This window comes from Athene noctua, chromosome 2 (genome assembly GCF_965140245.1).
Source record: "Athene noctua chromosome 2, bAthNoc1.hap1.1, whole genome shotgun sequence".
In the NCBI taxonomy this organism is placed as follows: domain Eukaryota; kingdom Metazoa; phylum Chordata; class Aves; order Strigiformes; family Strigidae; genus Athene; species Athene noctua.
The window spans coordinates 126,248,812-126,276,503 of record NC_134038.1 but is presented as its reverse complement, the minus strand read 5'-3'; the positions used below and the strand labels follow the sequence as shown (position 1 = coordinate 126,276,503).

The 27,692-nt window shown below is 37.7% G+C and overlaps 1 protein-coding gene across 1 annotated transcript in view; it reads right to left on the bottom strand.

The window, feature by feature from the left end:
* ITGA8 (integrin subunit alpha 8) overlaps positions 1-27,692 on the bottom strand; it is a 116,323-nt gene that overhangs the window by 11,902 nt on the left and 76,729 nt on the right. Inside the window, exons 24-28 of the mRNA XM_074900206.1 lie at positions 24,803-24,908; positions 22,824-22,982; positions 17,090-17,215; positions 13,668-13,781; positions 334-435 (exon numbers count right to left, since the gene is read on the bottom strand). Of these exons, the coding sequence (XP_074756307.1) occupies positions 334-435; positions 13,668-13,781; positions 17,090-17,215; positions 22,824-22,982; positions 24,803-24,908 (607 nt within the window). The remainder of the gene's footprint in view (positions 1-333; positions 436-13,667; positions 13,782-17,089; positions 17,216-22,823; positions 22,983-24,802; positions 24,909-27,692) is intronic.

Here is a 27,692-nt window from a genome sequence, read left to right as displayed (position 1 = left end):
TTAACCCCAAACAAAGTAATTAGACACTTGCTTTCACAGTTTTGTTGTTTTCTTCTGGGTGAAAAATCCATCCCGGTTGCAATAAAGCAGTCTGCGCATTAACACAGCAAGAAATTATTTAGAAATGGAAATAGAAATGGAATTAGTATCATATATCATCAACTTCCACAGAAAGTAATTAAGGTATTTCCTTTAGGTATTATTTCAAGAATTTGCACTAGAAACACAGGAAAGACTGATCTCAATAATTTCATCTATAAAAACTTTCACAGTTGTGATCAGAATGACCAAATACATGTGCTTCACACAAAGATATCATCTTCAGTTACTTACTGCTACGCTTCCCTCGGGGAGCTTTGCTGGTTGCACTTTATATGGCATGCTCTTAACTTCGAAGGACACATTGGAAGAAAGAGTATAGAGCTCATTCTTTCTCTGAAATTATATAGAGAAAGAAATGATTAAAAACCATGTTAAAACTATTATGAGATATAAGCAGAAAAAAAATACAGAGAACTGATTTCCTAAGGCAAAGAGAGTTTCTTTTGGTAAAGGGTATCTGGGTAAAGGGTAATCCTGGGATCTGTATGTGTCCACAAGACAAACACATAAACATAAAGCTGAAACACAAAGACCGCATGTACAAATGGAGAAGAAGAGTTAGATATGAAGGAAGACACATACAGTTGTTTCTCATATTTATCTGAAATAGGAGACTGGTGAGTTTGAAGCAGGGTGGAGGTTTATGGGGTGTCTATGTTTTAAAACCTTGCTTCTACACTAAATCCAACAACAAATGCAGGTATCTTGAGATTTCCAGGCCTATGTTGAGACCAGGCTGGTAAAGTTCCCTGATGGCATCAAAGGAATGGCTGTGCCTTCCCATCAAAGAACAATAGGAACAAACATCTTTGTATTTCTCTTAGAGAGTGACTGATTTCCTATTGGAGTAAAGCTCCAAAAATCCAGAACAACTCACCTTGCTGTTTTATTACATTGTGCAACTGCAGTAAGAATGTATAGCAGTCATTGTTTAACTGGCTGCCTAGTAAAATATTTATAAAGCTCTCATTAAGCACTTCAACAAACCCAAAGATGTGCAGACAAAACAAAATGTATCTCTGTCAGTTCTCTGTGTTTCATTTACACTTCCTTGTATTTATAAAATATTATTAGATTAGATTAGGCATTACCTTCCCTGGTTCAGAATGACTAAAATCTGACACATCATACAGCTCATGCTGTGGCTTGTAATTAGTGCTTTCACCTCATTTGGAAGCTGGGTAGGTGCTGACATGCTAGACCTGACCAATTGTGTGTATCATTGTGCTGTTCTGACCTTGAAAATCATCTCCCACTCTTTGCAAACTGCCTTGAAGTGATAGTTAGTGCTGGTATGTCCACTGGAAAAATAACCTGACTAAATCTGTTATGAACTGGCATACATGCTGACATATAGAAGTGCATGTCCCTTAAAAGAATCTTAATGGTTGCAACATTTACTACAACGGATACAAATATTTTCCATACACATATTTTGAACCCCGTTGAGCTCTTGGCATCAGTGATATCTAACTGGAGTTAGTTTTGAAGGCTAAGGACACCACATATCAAGCAAATCTTTCAGCTCACTTTGAATTTGACATTTTAAATTTCACTGAATATTATTTTCTTACAGATAGAAGATCTTGCAGTTGAACTATGTCCTATTTTTCCTTGTTTTTATCCCAAGGAAGGATGGCTGAGTGGTTACCATGCTTTTCAGAAGTCAACAAACCTGTTTCTAATTCCATCTCTGCAATTGATTTTTGGGGTGACACTACATGCAACTTATCTTGTATATCCCATCCCATGTAAAGTTGGGGGAATGATATGGATCTCCTTTGAAAGTGCTTTGATATACTCTGAAAGGCATTAGATAGTTATGTGTTAATATGTCCACTGGAATCCAGAGGGGTAGGAGTTATGACTATCATTATATCCCTTTACATTAGATTCCTTGAGGTAAACAATTTTAATCTTTTGTATAAGAATATTTTTAAGCCCTTAATTTTTGCTACCTCTCTCAATTCCTTCTGAAATGTGATGACCAGGATTCAACACAGTATTCTGACTACTGATTTACAGAAAGACAGAGCCTTGTAAGTAAAGCAATCTTTCATTCTGGCACTAGCTTCTTACAGTCCAGTGTATTTGGAACATAACTATCACTTCCTAAATCCCCTTCTACAAAACTCTCCTTCCTTCTACTTCTTGCACATTCAGGAGTTCTGCTCCACTGACAACACTTGGTTCCAATGTGATTACTCCACATCTTTTCCTCCCTGCTAGTGGTGTTTTTCTCTGGTATTTCTGGTTGCATCAAAGGTATAAACCCTCTCTGAGAATTGCTTCTTCCATTTCAGATGTTTTGTGGAGCAAAGACTGAGGTAAGAAGACCCCATGATAATTTGGGCTACTGTTTCTTTCCTTCACTAATGGAGAAAGGTTTGTTTGTGGAAATGACCTGAATAATCATAACCTAAACCAGGGAGACAACTTGGATGCAACTGGATGACCATGGCCCAACTCAAGGTTTTCACAGAACTGTTAAGGAAGGCACCTCTGGAGATTGTCTACTTCAACCACATGCTCAGAGCAGGGTCAACAGCACAGTATGCTCAGGGCCTTGTCCACTTGGGTTCTGTATATCTCCCAAGAATGGAGACTCCACAAACTCTAGGAGCAGACCATTCCAGTGTTTGACTACTAAAAATTTTTTTCATATGTTTAAATGGGATTTTGTGTATTTCAATTTGAACTTCTTGCCTCTTGTCCTGTTACTGGATATCACAGAGCCTGGCTCTGTCTCCTTCACCTCCTCCTATCAGATGTTGATAAGATCCTACTTGAGCCTTCTCCCAACTGAACAGTCCCATCACTCTCATCTTCTCCTTGTTATATCAGATCCTCCAAGCCCTTAATCATCGTTGTGGCCCTTGGCTGGACTTCGTCCACTATGTCCATGTCTCACTTGTCCCAGGCAGCGCAGGATCGGACACAGCACTCCAGATCTGAGTAGAGAGGAAGAGTCACCTCCCTCAACCTACTGGCAACGCTGTTCCTAACGCAGTCCAAGAAGCTGTCAAATTTCTCTGCTGCAAGGGCATGCACAGTGGGCTCATGTTCAACCTGGTGTCCACCAGGACTCTGAGATCTTTTGCTAGAACACTGCCTTCCAGCTGGCTGGCCCCCAGCCTGTACCAGTGCATAGGGTTATTCCTCCTGTGGTATAGGACTTGCATTTCCCTTTGTCACACTTCAGGAAATTTCTGCCAACCCATTTCTCCAGCCTGTCGAGGTCCCTCTGAAGGGCAGTACAACCATCTGGTATATCAACCACTCCTTCCACTTTTTTGTCATCTGCAAACTTGCTGAAAGTGTACTCTGTCCCATTATCCAAGTCATTAATGATGTTAAACAGTACTGGCTCCAGTACTGACCCCTGGGGTACACTATTAGTGATGGATCTCCAGCTGGACTTCATGCTGCTGCTGACAACAGTTTAAGTATGGCAGTTCAGTCAATTTTGAATCCACCTCTCTGTCTACCTATCTTCACTCAACAGTGCCAAAAACCTTGCTAAAGTCAAGATAAAAAACAATGACTGCTCTTCCCTTGTCTGCCAAGATGAACCTCATTTATCTCATCACAGAAGGCTATCAGGTTGGTCAAGCATGATTTCCTCTTTGTAAATCCACACTGACAACTCCCAATCACCTTCTTGTCCTTCAAATATTTGCAAATGGCTTCCAGGTTTCTTTCCTCCATTACCTCCTTGGGGATTGAAATGAGGCTGACTGGCCTGTAGATCTCTGGATACTCCATCTTGAAGACAGGTGTGCCATTTGCTTTCTTCCAGCCCTCAGACACTTCCCCCAGTCACAATGACCTTTCAAAGATAATTGTGAGGGTCTCGCATTGACACTGGCCAGCTCCTTCAGCACTTGTAGGTATATTTCACCAGGTCCCTTGGACTTTTGCCTGGCCAATTTGTTTAAATGTTCCCCTAATCTGATATTCCTCCACTGAAGATAAATGTTGATTGCTGCAGGTTTTCTCTCTGGTTGCAGAGGCCTTGGGTTAATGTATGCAGACTTCACCAGTAAAGACCAAAGCGAAGGAGGCATTGAGTAACTCAGTCTTTTCTATTCAGCAGAAGACTCATATTTTCCCTAGCCTTCCTTCTGCTGCTGATATACTTACAGAAGCCTCCTTGATGATCTTTAAGTCCCTCGGTAGGTTCAGTTCCTGGTGGGCTTTTACCTTCCTAACTCTGTCCCTGCATGCTCTGACACCATCTCTCTATTCCCCACCCAGCCCCTGCACTAGGTCAACTGACTCTGCTTTTATCACTTTTATGTTCCTTTCCATGTTGCGTTTTATCAGGAGCTCCTTGTTCATCCATGCAGGCCTTCTGCCACCTTTTGTGGATTTTCTGCATGTCAGGATGGACAGTTCTTGAGCTTAAAGGAGGTGATCCTGCAGAATCACTAATTCTCCAGGATCATCTCCCATGGAGTTCTTCCAAGCTGATCCCTGAAAAGGCTGCAGGCTGCTCTCCTGAGGTCCAGGGTTGTAGTTCTGGTATTTGCCTTATCCATTCTGTCTTATTTAAAAAAACCCTAGTTTTCACTTCAAATATGTGTTTACTGGTGATATGAAGCCAGCACATTTATTGCCTTCTGGAACTCATCTGGCTATGCCATAATTTTGTTCTTTTAAAATATTGAGAGCAGCTGAATGTTTATTATCAAAACATTTAACCTCTCCTTGGGGCTCATATTAGGAATGAGCAATATGAAGTAAACTACCTCAAATGACTACATAGGGATAGTCAAATCAGATCCTTAACATAGGTGGCATCTAATGAAAGGGAACTACCTTTTCTATCAACAGTGTTTGAAATGAAAAATTAGACTGATATAATATTGGACTTGCCAAATAACTAATTTTTATACATTTTTCATGGTGCTGAACATCTATGAGATAGTCTTCACAAAAATAATTTTTCCTTATCACACTAATTATTTTCCATTTTCAGACTCAAGCCATTCTTTGTCTTTTATTCTACAGCACTAGACTTCTCACACAAAATCCCAGCATGTTTCTGTAGTTGTTCAATGACCTGCATTCAGAAAAAAGCCTTATGTATTCTATTCTAAGCAATTCATATTAAGCAGGATTCTGGATATGATTTATATGATTTGTAAAAGTATTCTGTAAGGGAAGGAGAAGGATATGTTATATTATATGTTATAATATATATATAATAACATATTATATAATATGTTATATTATATAAAGAAGTAGACATAAAACATACAGCCTGATTGGCTAAGGTATAGTAAAGGCATTAACTCTCCTGAAACATCATATAAAGGAAACACAGAACTTGTGGAAAAATAAATCCTTTCACCTACTATACATGGCTTATTTCATTTTCAGTTTATATCAGCAATAAGAACATCAGAGGAAGGTACTTCCTGTAGTTTAAATGCTTGTCTGGGGTTAATAACCTTGGGTTGTGCCCACAGGGATCAACTCTCCTCAACCCTTCATTAGGCTCCTAGAAATGGTGCATATCTCCATTGCTTTACAGGAATTGAGAATATAAAAGACTAGAGCATCTCTTCCTGCATTCACAGAACTATGTGTTTGTGGCAAAGGGCTTTAAAACAATGACCGTGGTCAGCATCAGTTGCAAACAGGATTTTTACTTGTACCAATACCTTGGAGATACAGGCAACTGTCTCTCCTATAGCCTTGTTTATAATTCTCAAGTCATTTGTGAGAAACAGCATTTCTTTATCATACCATTTTTTAAATAGCATATGGTTAAATATTCAGTGTTTACTGGAAGCAGCAGGACCTGTGGTTTGCAATTCAAGCTGAAGACTTCATTATGGCTCAGAAGAAGGAATTCAGTATTTGTGAATATCAGGGCCTAATGACCAACAGTAGGAAGCCCAGCCCTAGCTGCAATGGCCTTCTGAGGTTCCCCTTCTGTTAGAAAAAGCAAAGCCTGCTCTTGTGTGCATCACTGAGACAGCAGTTTGCCAATATTCTGGTAAGTAGGCAAAACATGGACATCCTCTGAGTTGCTTGGGTGGTAGATCCCTGCTGGTGTTTTTATGAAGGCTTCTCTCTCTACACACTTTGGTTTTACAAATAGATTTTTGAACTGAAGCCTTTGTTTTCTTTAACAGTTGCGAGACACAGATGCATCCAGAAATGAAGGAAAGTGCTCCCAGTAAATATTCAGTGCAGTGTTTCCCTAAGTACAATTGAGACAAACAGAAATAATATGGGAAATGCTGGGAAGTCTTGGACAATTTGAAGGAGAGTACTTCAGCTCCGGTGGAATGATGGTGGTTTCTGCAGGAAGTTCAAGCAAAGACCTGAAGTCTCCCCAAAGCACCTCTAAAGCATATGGAGGCATCCTAGTAAGAGAGCAGACTAAAATGCAGGTGCAAATCTGGCCCACAGGGAGCTAGACTGAGGGTAAGAGGAACAAAACTTTTAGCGGCTTAAAGAAGTCTGACAGGTCATTGTTCTGCAGGTTTGAAGAGTGTAACTAGTGGAGAGACTCCCCAGAATGACCGTTCCATTGTCTCTATGGAGCACCATTCAACTTCTCTTAAATACTTTTTTTCCCATTAGATGCAACCCAGGGAAGTCACCCTAACTGAAGGGCACATACTTTGTCTATTGCAAGCTGCAAGCTGTGGTGGAATTTCCCCCTGAGAACTCTTCTGTTACATATGGAGTTCAGTGATGTTATAACAATATTGGCCCTGCTTGATTAAAACTTGTTTCCCTTTGTCTGCTGGAGTCTGGCACATTTTAGAGAAAAGAGGGTAAGCAATATGGTGTTACCTTTTAAATATATGCTTTGGGAATTCATTAGCTTGCTTTCTTTGACCCATACCTCCAAAACCCTCAACTACTGCCAATAAATAGAGTAGCTTACATAAATGCTGAGAGTAGAGGTCATACAACTATTTGTTCTTGTATTAATTTGTTAAAAAATGTATGTATGACTCTGTGCATGGTCAAAAAGTACTTGTGCTATTTCTAACAAGAGGGTACGTCCACCCAAACGTATCTGTGACCAAAGACAATACAACTTATCTGAAAATCAACACATCCTTATCTCTGCTATTAACTTCTTACACTTCACATATTATATATTTTACATTCATTTAAACAGACTATTTTAAATTATGATAGAGGCAGATATTTTGTTGTGATTTCACAACACATATACAGATTTTAATGGTTATCAATTTAAGATGTTTATTTCTTCATACACCTAATGTTACCTATACTTTAGCCTATCTAGAAAGTCTCATGTCCTGGTCTTGTTAACATTTTGATACTATCTTAAATAACAATGAATGAAAACAAAACTAGCCCAAACCCAAGAAAATCTCCAGCTAGTTCAGCCCAGTGCCAAGGGTTCTTTCTTTCTACCCTTGATTCCACATAAACAATCAAATTCAGTATAATACAGTATTTTTGGCACACACACAGTTTTCTTTTTTACTTATTTTGTTTTTTCAATAACAACAGTTGTTTGACGTAAAGGCAAATTTATTTGATGACTTCCTCCTTTGCTTTGAAAACACTAAGCAAGCTTCCCCTGGCTGAGATGTTTTCCACTGGACACACAAAGAGGTTCTGTGCTGAGGGATGCTGAGGGTAGAAACTATTGTTCCTTGGGGTCATAACTGCTCCCATAGTAAAGAGGAGAGGGAGAAAAGTGATTGAATACAGGAGTACCTATACAAGAGCTAGATGTCTCACCTGTCTTGGACCACCTCCACCAGTTCACCTCTGCTCTGACTTCCAAGCCTCTCCAAACACATGTGCTGCATAGAGAACAGTCTGTGTGGCCCCACTGCACTAGTTATCTCCATTCTGCTTCCAATGGCTTTTGTGCAGCTAAACTGAATCCTTGTCCCAAAAGCATTACCTGGCCTAGAGAATTTCTACCATACTAAAAAGAGTCTCTTAGTTCACCAGTAATAGAATATGGACATTCTCAACAAAATTTCTCATCAAGGACATGAAATTAGAGCATGCACTCTAATAGTGATGACAGCTCCAGGTGCCAGGCAATGAAGGCAAAGGAGGATGAGAGGACCAAAATAACAAGGTTATTTTGAAGGTATTTTTAAAACAACAGGCTCTTTCGCATTTTCTATACCCTTCCAGACCTCTCAATTTTTTTTAAAGTCCTTGTAGAGGTTCAGCTTCAGCAGAAGGGAACACCATCATTCTATAAAGCAGGGATGTGGGGTTTCTCAAGATGAGGAGAAAATTGAATTCACATCTTTCAGTCATGAATTCTCTGATCCCTAGACTGCCAGCTCTAGCTTCTGCCACTGAATATGGAATAAACAAAGTCCTCTTTAAGTCTGTCAACTAATACTATAGGTACTTCTGAGGCATTTTTGGATTCTGCCTTCTGAGAGGGTGGAAATACTCCCACTTAATCTTGATTTGAGTGCCTATCCTCCTCATAAAGGCTAGCCCTCATGCAGCACCCTGACAGTTAGTGCAAGTTAATTTGTCTGAGGTACCTCATTGTCTCCATATGTGGAAAGGGAGCCTAGGTATTTAGTTTCAAGTTTTGGATACCAGTCTGGGGCCAGGCACTTAAGATGTAGGTGTTGCAGCACTTTTATTACATCAAGCATATATTTCCACTTTTAGGCATCTAAAAGGAAACAGGAGCAATGCATGTTCAGAAACCCTGAAATAACACGTATTTAACAGAATAGCCAAAAAATGGCTTTGAATACTAAGGGAGCATGCAATTACAGTGTGGCTGCCATGTATCTCTTGCTTTTCAGCTTTCTCTGATTAAAACTAGATTTTTCTCCCTTCTAGCTATTAAAGTTCATACAGTCAGGGGTGCCAAATTTAAATATCTGGATCTGTCTAAAAGTCAAGAGGGAAATAATACAATTGTATTCAATAACATTAAAAGAAAATAAAATAAACGTCAAACCTCTTGGGAACCTCAGACACCCCCTGTGGCTTTTTACATTACAGCCTCCCCAAGCTCTCCCAGAAGGAGATTTTTTATTATTATGAGGAACTTTCAATACAGGCTGAAATAACGGTCAAGAATGAGCTGAATTTCACTTTCCACAGTGCTGTAAGTGTCTGAAGAGCTCGGAGTCTGGAAGGATGTCACAAATTAGACAGATGGTACAGACTCATAATTTAGAAACACATTTTCAAAACAGATGTTTTACCAGCCAACTCCTGAGTCTTATATTAAAAAGTTCAATTAAAAGAGTTCAAAGAACACTGGGCAAGATCCGCTTGGATCTCCCTCTGGTGACTCAGAAATACCACGATTAGACAAATGGAGACATAATAGAGTCCTAACAGAACACAACGTAACATAACCATGTAAGGTTGTTTCTCTTTTGCATGAATCAGGCTATTATTTGCTTGATCAGCAAGTCTGAATCAGAAAGTCAGCTTTACTAGAGGGTTCATATTGGCAGGCAGGCTTTGAAGTTAATCCAAAAAAGTCTGTGATTCTTCTTTGCCCAATGTCTGTCTCTATCTTTCTTGGCTCACTGGGAAATTTGGGGTGCTTTATTTACTGAAACATGTCTAATTATTGCATGTTACTTAAATGTTATTTGTTATGGGAGTCTGGGTTTTAAGGTGACAGATTACAACTGTCAAGAGGCAAAGGGGTCAGCTGTTGTCAGTTAAACTAAGTGGAAGCCGAAGGAGTCATTCAATACATGACTGATCGTTTGTGGCAACAAAAATGTACAGGCTGATTCATATAACTTCAATGAGACACATGAGTTACTTCATCCTAGCATTAATCAATCACTTTCAAATTCTTCTCAGGTTTGCATTAGCATATCTATGAGAAGAAAATACATAATGACAATGTGTTCTCAGCTTTAATGAGCACAAGCAATTTCTTCTGCAGATCATCATGTCTTCAGTTAGATTATAACACAGTTGAGGAATGTTGTATATCACTATTATCCTGCTTCCTTTGGCATATGAAGGTTTTGTACATTAATTGCATGTGCAAAAGTTTGGGATGTTGCTGTAGAGACAGCAACTTCTCCTCTAAGTTTCTTTACAAAATCATGACTGTGGGGTTGAGTCTGGCCCTTGAACAGTCCCTCCTGGTGCAGTATCAGCATATCCTGATTATTTTGACTGTATTTTAATCCTCAGTTCAAATCTGCAAATTTCAGCCTAGCTAACAGCAGTTGGTTTTTAGGTATACTTTAGTTTACTTCTGGAATAACCTTAGGAACTAAAAGTTTACAGGCTTACTAAAAGCAGATTATGCCCTTTTTAGGAAACTAATTATGCTCTACAGTCTTTTAGGGTGATGGCTGTATAACTGTTAAACGGGGCTGTGAAAAAGGGAGCTGTTTTGAGGTGAGTGGGAGGAAGGCAACCAGATTCCATCAGACTATTTGCTCTCTCTCTCTTCTCAATATCTAAATTTGCATGTGAAGCAGGGGTCATGTTATTCTAGCAGATTCTTAGATATAAATAGGAGGATGCAACAGTTCTCTGGGGACTACCTTTTTCTATTTTGAAAAAAATCCTGTTGATTTATGTGGAGTTTTCTGAGCCTTTACAAGGCTTGCAAGTTATTATCTGAAGGAAACAGAAATGTTTCCTAAGGATGCAGATATCAGGTAAAATCACAGCCCATAAAAAGCCTTGTTTGATAGCAACGGTATAAAAGGACAGTGGAGTAAGCAAAACATATACTTGTAGGAGTGTTTGCCATGAGGTCTCTGCACCCAGGGATGGCTCATCCTTGCCCTTGCCCACAGGTTGGTGTAAGGTTCCACCTCTGCCTTGAGCTCACTGAGTGGAGATGCAGGCCTAGCAAGCAGGATTTATTAAGGAGCAAGGAGGAGCTGAAGGGACTGCAGCACTGGCATTGCCTGGTGTGTGTGTGTGTCTACATACTCATATGCCAAGGCACATCTTTGACCCTTCTCCACCATCCAGAACAGAAGGAGGACAGAGAAGGTTTTTCAGATCAGCTCTGAAGATACCTCTCTGTCTCATCACTGGCTACAGAGTTAGGCAACCAGCTTTGGCATCTTTCAGATGACTAAAATTAGGTAAGATGAGTCCCACTGCTCCTGCATTAAACATTGCACTGAATTTCATGCAGTTATCCTTGTTCTGAACCTAAGTCAGGCTAACTAAGCTTATAGAAAAAGATTCTGTCTTTATTAAGCACCACCAGGAAAAGGATATTTCATGTCTTCTGTAGCTAGTTTGTTCAACTGTTACACATCCTTTGTCATAACCAAAAACTCTGAAAAACACTGTTTCTCATTAAATTTGTTTAGCTTTAATCTCTTACAGTTACTTCTTGTTACATACTAAGCTGGACTTAGAAAACCTTTTATGAGGCTAATTCCCACTAAAATAGCTGTAAATAGCCTAGAAAATTGGCATCTAAGGATATGTGCAAGAGGTTTCATTTATGTCTTTGTTTTTTTCATAAATCCTTGGCTTTGGCCGATACAGAGTTAATTAATTAAACTTCACCAGCAAAGACTTGACTGGATCTGGAATATGTCATGTCCAGTTCACAGTAAGGTAGCTAGCTAAGGGAGCTAAGCTTTATCTTTTGCTTGGTGAAGAAGACAGGGAAGGTTCACTGTGATATTTCTTGCACACTGCAGTGGTCAAAATTATCACAGATTGTTCCAGCCAAGAGTAATATCTCTGCCTCTCTGCCTGTCTCTATGTGTTAGGAACAGTGAACTGTTCTTAACTGAACTTAACGGAGACTAACCAGTGGGAAAACATCACAGTCTCTTACTGGAATTAGAAAAAACGGGAATAAATTTCCATCATATTTTCCAGTATGTTTTTCCTATGAGTGCAGAGATGCTTACATACTGACATTTTCTGTGCAAAAATTTGTAAGACCTTTGCAAAAGCTTACACCAGATGTGCACCCCAGTTACTCAGATTTGGAAGGACAAAGAGACATCTAAGCTGTCAAGCTTTTGGGCTTAAATTTGAACCAGAGCCTGCCCTTTTTTTCCACCATCAGATGACTCACTGAGCAAACCTAAATGAAGTAGATCCAGTGTAGTCTTTCAAACACATTTGCTAAATATTGTATTTGTGTTAAGGGAACTGAAGAAAGGATATGAAAGTTTCCTGGGATTGATTGCTAATAGAAAGAAAATGTACTGACAAGTGAGGAATTAATTCATCTAGTATCTGAAAGGATGTCCTTTGTTACTGAGCTAGACAGAAATCACTCTCTCTCAAGCAAGGCCAGATGACAGTTCTATGCCCTCTTCAGTCATAATAGTGACAACAGCTGTTGCAGAAGAAACACAGAATGGGACCTTAAATCCTGACAGACGGGTAGAAAAACCTTTCAAGCCAGCCTGTTGGTAACCACCGCCATAGTCCTGTACACTAAGAGACCTCTGACCCCCAAAGTATGCACCCTTTGTGGAGTTGAAGCCATGATGATTAGCTCTTGAGCTGGCCTTCAACTTTTTGTAAATACTGTCCCATCTGCTCTCTTGTTTCTCCAGGAAAGCAAGTTAAGCAAGGAAGAATTTATTTTATCTACTTTCACATTTGAGGAAAGGCAGAAATTAACTTAAGAGGTGTGAGTAGCTTAATTTAAAGCTCCTGTTGTAAGCTGAAGAGCCTCAATTCTTGTTTTGCTAGGATAAGAGGTACTGTGGGGGCAAATCATTCTTCTACAGCTATGGGAAAGACAGGAAGGTTCTTTCATTCCAGGTAGAAAGACTGGGGAATTCTAAATTCCTTGAAGAAGGAAGCTGATAATCATGCAGTTTGATCAAGTTAGGATCTCCAGGTATTTACTAGTAACAGCAAACGGAATTACAAATTTCTCAATGTACTGCCCAGTGTTAAAGATATGACAACCACATAGTACTATAGGCACATAGCCAGCTGTGAGGTAACAGTTCATAGTGCAATTCTCCTGCCTTATGCAGTGTAAATACAATTCTGAGATCAGATGAAGCTGGAAATGCAAGAATTAGCACAGAGAAGTTAACTTTTTCTATGGTCTGCACTTGTCCCTTCTTTTTAGTGGTAAGACACAGACTGTCACTACATGAGTGTTGTATGGCATAAGAGCTTGACACATATTACTCTTCCCTAGATCAACAGAGAGTGAATAACAATGAATTTTTTAAGCTGGACACAGTGAATACCACATACTGTTTGGCTCCAAGGAAAACCTTTCATTGGGAAAGACGTGATGAATGCAGAGCACATCATGGAGACCTATAAGATTATTGATCTGGGCCAGGAAAGCAGTAACAAAACCAGGAAAGGTGTTTAAAAATAATCTTGGAATTTTCAGGCAAGATTCAGGACATGAATTTGAGAGGGACTGATAGTAAGAAAAAGAAAAATAAGCAGCACGCATGCAACTTGAACAGGAACCAGTATGATATTATCTTCAAAGAAAGTGATAACAAAAAGTATTTGCATTTGGCCCATTTAATTCCATCATTTGTATTCTTAAGTATCTGGTCAAATAAAAGATACAGGGCTCTTTGTGTATAGAAAGAGATTTTTATGTGCATTACCTCCAGAAATGTTTGGGCCCATAGCCGGGACCTGATTTTTAACGCTGCACTCTTCCCTCTTTCCAGTTGTCCCACAGTGCAGGAAATTAGGATACACTTCACATTTGTACAGTTCTGTGTATAAAATAAAGGGAAGTCATACCTATGCTTTAAAAACGTATGTAGTAATTTTCAAATGCTATAAATTAGTAAAACAAACCAACTTTCCTTTAAAGAGTTAAGTAGTCTGAAATCAGTAATTTCATCTAATATACGTGAGATACCCCATGAGTCTTTGTAAGAACTATAAACCAAGGGAGAGATTCTTTTTGCACCACCAATGAATACAACCACCCATCTGCAGTTATGAAAATAAAAGTAATAATTTTCAACAATATCTACTCTGGAGAACTCTTAAAATGTCCCAGTACTTATCAGACCTTTGAAGCATGTGCTTTGTCTTCATCTATCAGTTGTTTTGTGATTTCAACACTTTTTTTTTCTGTTCTCTATGCCTGGAGTCTTTATTTATGTCCCTAAATCTTTTCCCTCTTCTGACTCTGTAGGTTTTCCTACTGATGTTTACACTACAGCAGTCAGAACATTTGTTGAGATTCATTAGTTGCTCTACTTGAAATTTGTTGTCCATGAAACATTCCCGATGAGCAGTGATTCTGGCTCATACACAGGGCTGAAGACAAAAGCCAAGCAATGCAACTCAAAACTATATACTCTATTAAAGTCTGACAGAAGAATGCCACAGGAAAGGTTAAAAGCTGACTAGAAGCCACTGAAGGGAATGAGCAGAGTCTTATGGGGCAACCACAGAAATTATGGGGTTTTTGGGGGTGTAGAAAGGAAGAAACATCTTATAGAAAAATGATTTTAAAAAGCATGTATAAAAAAATGTATAGGTTTTTATATATAAATGGTTTTTAATGGAAAAGTTTTGGTTTGATTCAGGAGGAAGGCTGAAGTTTTAACTGATTGATATTTTTGTAAAAAAGCAGAGAATCCTTCCCTTGCAGATGCTTCATTGACACTCATGACAGAAGGTCCTGTGACCTCAAAAGCAAAGCTAAGTTTTCACAAGTCTCTTCCTTCAGGAGAGTAAGAATGGCTGCAGTACTAAAGCCCATATTTCAGAAAATGAGATGATGATGTATGTAACAGATCTGAAAACATCTCTAAGGAATCTGTATCTTTATAGACAGCTTTCCCCACAAATCTCTATCTTATCACAAGTAGAAGCTGTATGCTTAATCACTGTTTTCTAAATCTGCCTGAAAATGAAACTGTAAACCCTGGAACTTGCAACTGTAAACCTTTTTTTGAAATGAATATTTCAAAGTATCTGTTTATTTGGCTTTTCATATTTAAACATCCTCCAACTAGATTTATTTATCTTGCAGGAAGGAGGAAAGCTGTTTTCATTAATCATAGTGGCCAAAAACACATATTAACAAAATAAATCGTTAGTATGCGAAATTCTACTTTTGGCTGACATTTTAGGACCTGAACACATATTTCTATTTTTCTTAGTAATGCATTTAGCATGTATTGATTTTCAGAACACTGTAACACTGTAACTAATGGGAGAGAAACTAAATGTTTAATAAACAGTATAAATAGAATACAAGGTTCTCCGAATATTTTTCCTCTCTGTGAAAATGCTTTGTTGAAAATGAAAATAACAACATTTCTGAAAAATAAAAACAAATTTTAACAAATAATTATCTTTGGCCAATCAGTCATTTTCCAGAGCAACATTCCCTTTCCATGTATACTTCCACTGTGTCAAAAAAAATTTAATTTATCTGGATCCGTAGTATGCAATGCTGAAGGCACATAGAATCTGGACACCTTTCTAACTGAACAAATGACATAGTGCTTTTCTATGCTCATCCTGGAAAAGTCCTGCTACATATCCAGTGGTAAGCACTGTACCCAATCTTGTCCTAATCTGTGCTTATCGAAAGCATACTGTACTACAAGACTACTCATCACGGTGCCAACTTTGTATTACTAAGTACTCAGCTAAATACTATCTGTTTAGATCAAGCAGCTGAAAAATCTCTGCTTCATATTTTAAGATGCAGACACAGTACATACTTAAGAACATTAACCACTTTCAGTTGCTGCAGTAATTTCTATGTTGGCAGCATATGAGCCTAATCACTGAGAAAGATAATGGATAATTAAGGTACTACTGAAGAATGGATTAATTGTTCTGTGGTATTGACTTGTATGGCTTCGAAAGCCCAGGCATTTTTCCTTCAGCCCCAGTGGAATCAGAGTCTTTCTAGGGTATTAGGCTGATGAAAGAATTACATAGGAATCAACAGTGATTACTGTTTAAAATGGGCTCATCTGTGATTTTGTTCTTAATAACATTATGGTATTCATTACTTTCAGATTCTATCTTCTTCCTGTTATAAAAACTGCCAAACTAACTTTCAGAAGCAGCATGATTATTCTATTACTCTAGAATACTTAGGTCTGTGAGGTTCTTTTCTTCCTACTAAATCATAGTGATGTTGAGGAATTCACACATGAGCTTGCAGTAAACAGCTTAGTAAGAGACTGGACAGCATGAAAGAAACTCTGCCCAAGGTTCATAAAAATGGAAAGCACTGACTTGCACGAATCCCACAACTGACCTCAAGGTCACTGAGTCTGAACACAGCCTCTAAGCAAGGGAAGCTGATACCTACAATGCTGAAATATGCTAAAGATGAGACATTGGATGCAGGAATGGAAAAAACCCCAAAACGTTCCAAAAATACAAACCCAAATACTCAGGTACCAGACTGACTAATCAGAACTATTTTCCTGGGAGAGAGATCTTTGCTCTTGTTCCAGCACTGTCTGGAATGTTAAAAATGCAGTGACTTGTCCCACTTGCCTTGCTTGTGGTACTATAAAAGGAAAGAGTTTTACCTTTCCATGTGTATATAAGAACTTACTGGGGGGGACAAATATACTCCAAAGTATTTGGCAGAACTGTTACTTTACATGAAAATGTTAACTTTAAGTGTGACCTACTCTTTACAAAAGAGCCAGAATACTAGAAGTCAAGTTAACAAGCACAGACCTACCTTTCAGGAGTCAGAATCTGAAATATCATTTGTGGAAAAGGGACCCATTCTCTAAATCCGTGCTAAAATTCCCTGTGGTAAGTATGCCATTGCATGACCACAGGTTTGTCTGCTAACAACCATGAGTAAGACAGCCAGGAATTTGGCATGCATTATCTCTAATGTAAAAATCTGTCAAGCAAAATTGCTAACCTGTGGCATGGTGATATATAATGAGCAATATTTTAAACTGAGAGGTTAAAAATCACTTAGAAAAATATTTGTCTGCAAGTAAACTTCAGTCACCAACAGCCACCTTGATATACTGTATGCACAGTCCCAGTTTATAGTTTTTAGATAGCTCACCAATATTTTTGCAGAGTTTTTCCTATAAGGTTCTGCCACTGTGACATCCCTTCTCCTGATGTAATGAGAAATTGTGGAATTATACAAAAAAGCAGCAAGTTCAGGAGTGTCTTGTGGAATAGCAAACTGCAAAGAGAAAAAATGTGAATGGTAAGGACATACTCATACAATTATTGTAACAAAGTTGTTCCCTTCTCAGCAATCTTGAATTTTGGATTAACATAGTTTTGTCAATTTAACATCACACCATGAAAATATACTGTCTTCAACTAGGAACATGGTGTGTAACAACACACCAAGATATTGCCCTGCTATAGGAATTACAGTAGATAAAATTTTTTTCAACTTTTTACTGGTGTCAATTTCATTGTTGTACTTAATTTTGTTAGACTCTTGGGCCCAGATTCTTACCTCTATAACAGGATAAATTCAAAGTTGCTGCATGGAAATCTGGTCATTAGTTCAGATTGGAATCTACCTATTGAAATATACTGATTTTACCAGTTTTAGAAGGTAAAGGAAGAAAAAAAAGGAAATCTGAATTCTAGCAACACAACTTTTGATCTTTATTTGTTACAATTTCTCTCTAACTTAATTAACAACTCTGTATAATCCAACAGTTTGTTAATTTTTAATCTCATATTAAAATGTATTCTCTTTAGCTTTATCTTCACATATTTTTATTCTCTGATTAAAATCTATTTTTACTGTTGCCTTCTACAAAGAACATTTATGTCTTCTTCCAAGGAGCCTCAGAGAATGCCTTAGGAACCCAATTGCTACAGAAGGAAAGATAAATTCTAGTTCATGACAATCCAATCATGTAAAATCACAATAAAATATATGTGGAAGTTTGCAATAAGATCTCAACTGGAACTCACCTAAACATATATAAGACTATTCTTTAAGGGCCTCAGATTATGAAGGGCTACATCAGACCCATTTTATCAGTTCCCTTAACCTCTGAACACTAAGTATCTTAAACAAATCCCCAAAGAAAATGTTTGGAATTGTAAGAAATGTTGTAGCACTAAAGGGAAGAAAATAGTAATAAACACACAAAGCCTTCCACACACTAATTCTATGTAGTACTAGATTTGGAAAATTTGTACCATTCATCAGATTGTAATTATGAGGCTAAAGAAGGAACTGTTTGGACTTTGAGATCTTCAGTCAAAAACATCCTACAAAGTAAAAGATACTATGATTTATTAACTGATGAAAACCCCTTATGTAAAAATAAATCTTTCTTTTTTTTCCTGTTGCTTAATTAGGTTAACATTGGCTCTTTGCAGTAATGGAACAGTTAAATAGCTAGTAAATCTCTCCCGCTCGATGTGATAACACATGGGAATTCTCTTTCCAGGATTCTTTCACCAGCACTTACAGGCTTCTTTAATGATGACAAATTAAAAGACCACAATATAATGACATGCCTTTGAAGAAGCCCTCAGTATATGATCACAACCGATACACATGTAGATCCATTTGAATACTAGATGATTTTTATATTTACTTATGTTTTTCGTAGATCCTAGAGTGTTAGCATCTTTAGTAGTGAATTATTACAGCAAAGGTTCAAAACCAGCCCTCTGCAATTAAGAGAAAACATACGTGCCTCCTGAAACAATTTAATAGCAGAATTTCTCCAGTGGTCTAGATGTTCAGGTTAAAGATGATATTTTATCCTTCTTGAGCCAGTAACACGGAATTGTACATCTCTGTCTCTGCAGCTATTTTATATGCCACACATTTAGCACACCGTACCTTTTTAAAAAATGATTCTTGCTCCCTGCCTTTAACTACAATAGACAGTCTCAGTTTCCTCACCAGGGAAAACTGCACTGCTTTCTTCTCCTGAGCCTTGTCACCTTGAGCAGATTTCCAGATCTTTCTGTTTCTTCACTTCTCATTTCAAAACCTGGTTTAGCTTTCCTGTTTTTCTAGCCAGGCAATACCCTCTGCTGCAATGTATAACTCCAGCAGAAATGTTCCAGAAGAAAACTTTGTGTAAAACCTGTTAGACAAGAGGTGTCAGTCACCATTCAAGAGCAATGCATTGGACGGTATTATTTTGTCTCCAGACCAGGACTTACACACAGTAATAATGGCTCTGCAATATGAGGAGAGACTGCCTCTGGAAGAGGTTAGTTCCTGCCAGTCATGTTAGTGGATGTACCTTAACCACATTGTGGATTTTAGCTGCTATTTTGCTGCCTCCCCAAGAGATGCCTCACTCATGGTAATACAGTGCTCAGCTACTGAGAATGCCATGTGTGTCACTGTATCAGGAGTCCTGGCTCAGGCCAAAAGTCCATCTAGCTGAGCCCTCCTCTCATCAACACTGCATTTAAGCAGATGTGGAGGGAAGAGTAAGAACAGAGCATGCATATACAATGCGCTCTCCTAATAACTTTCAGTTTCCAAATGTTTCAGTTCAGGGACTTCCTGATCTGCTTTTGTTCATTATTAATTTTCACCGGACTTCTCTTTTGTGAATTTGTCCAGTTGCCTCTTAAAACCATGTAAACTTTTAATCCTGACTACTTCCTTTGGCAACAAGTTCCAGACGTCTAATACCTGTCACCATGAACCACCACTTCCTTTCTCTCGTTTTGAATCTGGCTCTACAGGCTACATTTATTGCTCTAATTCCTGTGCAGTGAACATACTGCATTCCTGTGCAGGAACAGGCAGAAAGCAGTCAATCCCCACCCACACTCTTCCCACCACTTCTGATCTTGCAGATCATATTTGTGCATAGTCACCTCTGTCTGGATTGAAGCATCCTAGTGTACTGAGTTCTTCTGCAAGGGAATCTGTTCCATATCTTTGATCAGTCCTGTTGCTCTTCCTTACACCTTTTGCAAGATCCAGTTTGATTATTTTATTATTCTTTCATGTCCCTCACTGCCTTCAGAGAAAGATAAGCTACAGAAAAGGAAAAGTCCCTAAATAAGAGTCTTCCCATGTGTGCACTTTGTGGAAGAAACAACAAAGCAAAAAGGATATCTTTCTACAAGACAAAAAATTAAGCAATGGGGAAGAATACATTGCTCTGACTGAAACTGAACAATCTAAGTAATTTCAAAGGGGAAATCCTCAAGCACCCTAAGGGAGCTATGTTCTGAAATCCAAGAGAAGCCAGGCATATCATGTCCTTAGCCTTATTTGGAAATTTGAGCCAGGCATCCTGCCGTTTACAGAAAACCTGAAAGAAGCTGTCTCTGTATCCTCTTCCCATCTGAAGCAATAGATAAGTATTACATATTGGAAACCTGATTTGTGTATTCATGCTGTTCAGTGCTTTAAAAGCTGAAATAAGGAAAGTATGTTTAAATTCTTGCAATAATGATTGTGCATCTGAAGACATATTCTGCTAAAACAGATGAACCATTATTTCATCATTACAGAAGATTTCTTAAAAGCCTCACAAGAATTTAGTCTTGTTTATGTAACAGATGCAATCATTATCAAGTAGGAGAAGGAAAAGCAAACTGAAAAAAAAAAAAATATCAAAAAACATATTGCCTGAAAATGTCATTAAGAACCGTGGCACTATTCTACCCAGGAGCTCTGCCCTCCTGACAGTAATGCTCCCATCTCAGCTTCTTAACTGAAACTTAGAAGACAGTGGCTAGGGAGGGGGGATGGTGAACTTTTCATGTACATGCAACTTGATCTGACCAGTGGCTTTGAGATGCTAGGCTTGAAAATACAAATGCAGCAACTCAGCTTCTTGTCCATCACCACTTTTGAAAAACAGGTGGAAATGGGGTGGAAAAGATTAAAAGAAAAAATTCTCTGTTTCCAAACTTGCTGTGTTTTGGCTACAAAATGGAAATATTTTCTATCTCCCATTCCCTATTACTCATCTCCTTTATCTTCCTCTAGAGAAACTAAATAAAAGGGTGGAATCCTAACCCCTCTCTGGCTTCTTGGGTGAAACACAAAAATCTAGCCATAATGTGTTTGGTATACCTCAGTTTTTCTATATACTTCTAAGTATATACTGTAGTTCTGTCTCTCTAAGCTAAAGTCTTGTCTTGTAGCTCCTGTGGTCGTGAGCAATCCCCTTCACTAGAAAGATGTCTCCACTTTCATCCATGTATAGAACTCAAACCCCTCCTGATATGCAAAAGATGTATAGCAATTTTAGTATTTGGAACACAGCTCTCCCTGCAAGATGGTTAACAGGCTACTGGTTAAACTTGAGAAGCGTTGCTTACTCCAGAAGTGTCTGGAATCAGTTATGCTTAATAAATTGGATACCTTGTTTTTGATGGGAAAATATGTAGAGCTAAATCTTCTGACTTTGAGCCAAACCAAGCTCTTTTGGGGGGATTTGCCATCACAAACACAGACATTAAAACGGGCTTTTAGACACTGGCATATCAACACTTTACTGAGGAGGCTGCTACTAGGCTTCCCCTTGTTAGTGTTTCCTCCAAACTCTGAGATCTCCAGCTCTGCTATGAAAGAAGAACCATGTCCATGAAAGAGGAAGCAATTTGGTCAGCACACACTACCTAGGAGTAACACTTACGAAAAAAATGGCAGAAGAATTTTTTCCTTTTTGCTGGTATGATTAAGACAATTACAGAATCATTTCTAAGCAGATGAACCAAAAACCTGTCATGTTGCTGACAAAGTGGTACCTTTTATAGTTAACATTGATTAAGCCATATATGAATCCTTGTTATCAAGTAGCAATACACAAACCCTTCCATTTCTGGAGTATATTCCATGCAGAATTCCAGTTGATAGTTTTCACTTTATGGATATTCAAAGTATGTTCTTTGAAAAATGAAAATCATTAACACTTTAAGACAAGAAAAAATATATGGGCTTCTAAAATGACTCCCATTTTACAGATTACACTGTCTCATACTAGGTTGAGCTTAAACATAATATAAAATATAGCATATGATATTAAAAATATGTACTTTATCATATACTTGTTGCAAGGAAATAGCCCCTGGCAACAGAACATGCTGAGGACAGACTGGCTAAAAATCAGCTCTGTAGAAAAAGACCTGGCTTAACCTGCACATGAGCCAGCAGTGTGCCCTGTCAGCAGCGAGGGCCAACAGCATCCTGTGCTGTATGAACCGGAGCAAAAGCAGACGTTGAGGAAGTAATTAGTCCCCTCTGCTCAGCAGAGGGATTTTCCACACTGCTAACAGGTTCAAGTGTAAGACCATTTGATAAACAAACCAGTGCTAGGTTGTATCAGACTCAACCAAAGAGTTCTGTGCCTCCCTTGACATAACAAAGGTTTACATCACCTTTGGGAGTTCATCTGCTAAGCACTGCTGTACAGATGACTTTCTGAATTAATGTAATTGATGTAATGTAATGTAATTAAAGCATTTTCAGGGTCCCATGAGAACTGAAAAATTTTGTGTCATCTATTCCAGCCATGTTAAAAATGACCCTCAAAGAAAACCCTGAAAATCTTCATTTAAAATATTATCCTGTATTTAATGCTGCAATACTGAATCAAAATACAAGTTTCTTCTGATAAGAACACTACAGAAAGCAAACACATACCATGCAATACAACTGTCACACTAGAAATATTATAGACTATCTGTGTCTTGCTTCTTACCCAGGAAAATGATCTCTGGGTCGTTGTGAAAAATTCCCAAAAAGTTCCATCCTATTGTGAAGTGTAGGCAGAAAAAATGAAGCAAAATGCAGACAGGGATGGAAATAAAAGCGGCTGTCTTACCTTTATTTGCATTGTATTAATAGGAGAGCTCGTCTGACAGTGTAATGGTCCATGTGTCTGAATATGAAGAATGTAAAGAAGAAATTCTTCTCCACTGGACAAAGGCCAACCGACATGGAGAACTGTACTGTTGATAGCACTTGGTCCTATATTGTGCAGCTGTGAAACAAATATCATCAGTGCCTTCCAAGGCAGTAAATAACAACAAAAGCCACAGCAACCATCACTAAGACATTTTCAAATTCTTAGTGTCCACAGCCTTGAAGTACTTTGGGAAAGATGTATAGATTATTAATATCATTTTTTTGATGGAGAATCTGTGGCAGGTAGGGAAAAAGGACCTCACCATGTTAGTCACAAAGCCACTGGTAGATCTGGGAGATCAACCTTTTTTGTCTGAGTCTGTATTCATGAAATTCATCACCTTTCCCATTTTTTCCTACATATGAAAGAGCTAAAATTACCTAAAACAGTATAAAAAATCCAAACCAAAACACAATAGCAAAACACACTATACAAATATATACAATGAACCTTAACAGAACATACTTGAAATAGTAGCTGAAACTTCAGAACACAAAAAAAATCACATTTCAGTGTGCAGGAATAGAAGGTATGGCAGAGGTTAAATGAGTTTTTGTGGTTAAGAACTCTAATTTCAACACTTCTCAATTCAAATTTCCCCAAAAGAAAAAAAGGAACTAGTTTTCCTAAAGTAACATCCCGGGACATTACTCTTTTGTGGGAAAATAAGATAGAAATAATAGAAATTTGAAAATCTGGGCTATTAAAATGGTTTCCTTATATCAAATTATGATTTGAAAATATCTGATGACCACAGGAAGCTTGGATATGTGTTAACACTGGGCATCAGAGCTGAAGAAGCAGAACACCATTGAGCTTTATGCAAAGTTTCTAGAGATGCAAGAACCTCCTTTCTTTAAATGTGTAGAATTTTTGTGACTGATGAGCTTAATTTAGAATCAAGTGAAACCCACTTTCAATCTTACATCTTCTTCTTGGGTGGGTGTTTGGCCTTTTTTATGCTTTGCTGATATCAGTAAACCATGAAAGTAGTTTCTTTAATCACTCAACTATTTTAATACATTCGAAGTCACATATATAATTCCACAAACAGCCAAAATGCCTGAGACAGGACGATCTGTTAGAGATTTTTCAGTTTAGAAAAATGTATTAAGATGAGGAATTCAGGAATATTTTGTATTTTACAGTCTGTTTCATTACAGTTTAGTATTAATCATGCAAATTGTAATCTTACACTGCTGATTAAGGTCAGTTGCTTATATTTTCTTGGGTGCTGGTTTGTGAATTATAACCGTATGTGAAGCATTCTGTTTTACCACCTAGAATAAAGGTCATCCATCAGATTCCAAAGACGGCCTGTGTTCCGTGTAGTTCACTCAATGCACTTTTTTCAAACCTGAACCCTTCTCTTTTAAATGATGAATCATCCATAGAAAAAACTCAACAATACAAGGTAGAAATATATATACTTCAAACTTTAAGAGATATTTTCAACAGAGTATTTTCTGAGCAATGAGGTAACAAATTACATGCATGTCTACCATTTTTTTTCCCAGTTAGCTAAATGTTAAAGGAACATATTTTTTCCTGTGCAGAACACTCACAGATTTTAATGAGAAACCAGTCAAATCACTGAAAATATTTGGCGCTGATTGAAATGCTTTTAAGCACTGGTTTTAATTCTTGTTAAACACCCAAAATATTTATAGATCCCCCAAATGTCAAAGACAGACTCCTAGCATAAACTAATATCTCCTCCACTAATATTAAGATACTGGAGTTTTGAATTCTCAGATTAAATTTCCGTCATGTGCTAAATTCAGAATATTTACATTTGTGGCTTTATCTACATGCAGATAAAGACAATAAACAAAGTTCATCAGAGTCTCAGTGGGAGCAGCACAAGGTCCTGTGGCGACATATATAATTTTTACCTCATAGATGTGTTCTACTAAAGGACCAAGTTCTTCTTCTTTTGTAGGTTCATCTTTGGGTTCCCAGTTGTGAAGCGGCAAAATAATTGTTGGGGGGTGAGACACTCTAACATATAAAACAGGTTAAAGAGTAACGTTACTAGTGATCAGCTGCATTACTTTAAAAAAAAATCATTAAGACTGCTGTAGAAACCCGAGCCCTTATAGGCATTTTATTTGGGCACATTCATTAGAAATAGGTGAAGTGAACAATACAATGCTTCCATAAAGTACTACCCAGTCCTTACAGACTACTGAGGGTGTGCATTTAGTTTCATACTTCCTCCGATGAATGGTTCTTTCCAGACAAGACAGTGATTCTTTCTTTTTGGAGAGAGGAATGAAGTCTGTCAGGTATTTACATAATTCTCACTGATGAGGTATCTTTATGCACAAAACTAGAGTAATGATACGTAAATAAATCTATTTTCTTATTTCCATTTAAAGCCTGTAGATGTTTACTGCTATGCATCTTCCTTCCCTTCAATACATTTTTAGACATTTAACTGCTCTGACTGTAAATTCCTTATAATCTCTGTTATTATTTTTTTAAGGAAACTTGCAAAGTAGTCTCATTTTACAGGTGTGAAACTGAGGTACTGTGACTTCCATAAAGTCACAATGGAAACTGGTGTATCAAGAAGCTGAATTCGGGACTAGAACCTGAAAGAATGCTTCAGTCTTCCCATTTGCTTTGCAAATGAAGTGGCAGCTAAGGCATTCCCTGAAATACTGTTGCAACTGCAACATGTAAATCAAACATAAATGAAGAAAACAGTGACTTAATATTTGACATCTTCCTTTCCATCTGCTATTTTATTTTTCCTTTCCTTCTCTGTCTGACCTCAAGAAAGGACCAAGTAGTCTTCTATTAATGTTTTTATTTGAATCACAAGCATTTTATTTCCCACAAAAACTGTAAGTTCCTTGGAGGAGTCCCATTCAGATGCCAACTTTATTCAACTGTTGAGAAGTTGGGAAGTCTGATTCCAAGAATTTCTTTTACCATAGTAGGTGAGTTCTGCTGAAGCTGGAATTTTGCTGACAGAAAACTGTTAAAAAAGAATTGCTAACGATTTTTTCAGAATGTAACATCTGACTAAAATGATGGACTTCTATCCGCTGTTGTCAATTCACTTTCCCTTGAGTCTAAACAGAGAAAGCACGCTGCAAATTGGTCTTTGAAGAAAAGAACAGAAGACTGGATGTTTTTGTTGCAAATGCTGACATTTAAAAATACTTCAGGAAGAAACAAACTGTTCTTGCTTCCAGCTCTTATGTCACACACAATGAATGAAATGTCTGATAGAAACTTTTCAGCAGAATACAGCTTCTTAAAGCAGCAAGGGATTCTAGAGAAGAACAGCTCAATACCATCCAGCTAAAGTAAAACTCTTAACGAAATTTAGGGTATCTTGGAGTATTCTGCTAACTCTAAGTAGTTCCCCAGATTTCAAAAGGCCAGCAGTTTGTACTAACAAGTAGGCCAGAGGATAAATTTACAAGCCAAACCAAATAATAAAGGAAATGAAACATATTAATTGAAAAGTCATTTTAGATGAAGTACTTAGCCTAACATTATATTTCACAAATGGTCTTGTTTCCAATAAGAATTTTAATTATTAATTGTTGCTGGAGAATAGGGACTTTCCTGTGTGGTTACAAAAGCCAAGACACAGAGACCCTTAAGATACTGCAAAAATTTGTGAACCAGATATTGTATATAGACAAAAAAAAGCAGGCAGGAGGTTTCAGAAAACAGTGTTTCCTATTACACTCCCTGTGTAGTGTTTTTCTTATCCATATAATCATGAAGTGCAAAGTGTAAATGTAGACATTAAATTAAAATGAGTATGAAGTATATAAGAACATTTATTTTTACAGATTTTACAGTTAATTTGAGGACTTCTGCTATTGACATGAAAGTAGCAGAACCAGATCAAATGAAACAGAAATCCTCTCTTTTTAGTATTTTATTTTGGGTTTAACTGAGAATATTTTTAACAATTGAATGATTTATTAGACGAGGATTTTTCCTAGACTTTTAGGTGACAATGACCAGTCAACTAAGAGCCCTAAAAAATAAAATAAAGGAGATATGTTCTACAGAAAATGTGGGATATACAATAAGAAATCTGCCAGCTGTTAATCCTCACAGTCCAAATTACTTCCTTCCTGAATTCCTCATTCCTCCAATGCTCTTTCAGCAGTGGAAATAACTATAAACCTAACAACTAAAAACTTACATTTTTATAGGAAAAAAAAAAGGTAAGCAGAGTAATCAAATCTCAGTTATCAGAGCAACTGCTCATTGAATGAACTATCTAAGGAGGTATCTTAAATTTATTTTGAATAGGATATTGAAGAAGATTTCTTCCTCTTTCATAGAGACAGTATTTGCATGGGCCCACTGTGCAAGTAAGTATATATGCATGTATGCATATGCACAATTTGATAACTACTTTTCCTCAGTAAAATGTAAAATAATTCCAGTCCCACTTCATGCAACTCTGTGCAGAGCAGAAGAGAAACCAATGCAAGATATTTTCCAGACCAAATGTGGGCAGTGTCTCACTTTTATTTTTATCTAGGAAATTGTGAGCAAATAGTTCCCTTGGAACTGTATGCTTTAGCATTTCTGAGTAATTAGCAAAATCTGTCAACAAAGCACTTGGGCATTTTTCTTTGTACAGGCATGCTATAGCTACTAAGAAAACTAAAAAACTTAAGAGGAAAGGAACTGGAAGTCATTCAATTAAGAAATTCCTCTGTATTTAATGACTGTTCCTTAGCACTGCAGGCAGCAATTAAGGCCACTACTTCCACTTGTGGGCATGCTCTTTTTAAGAAC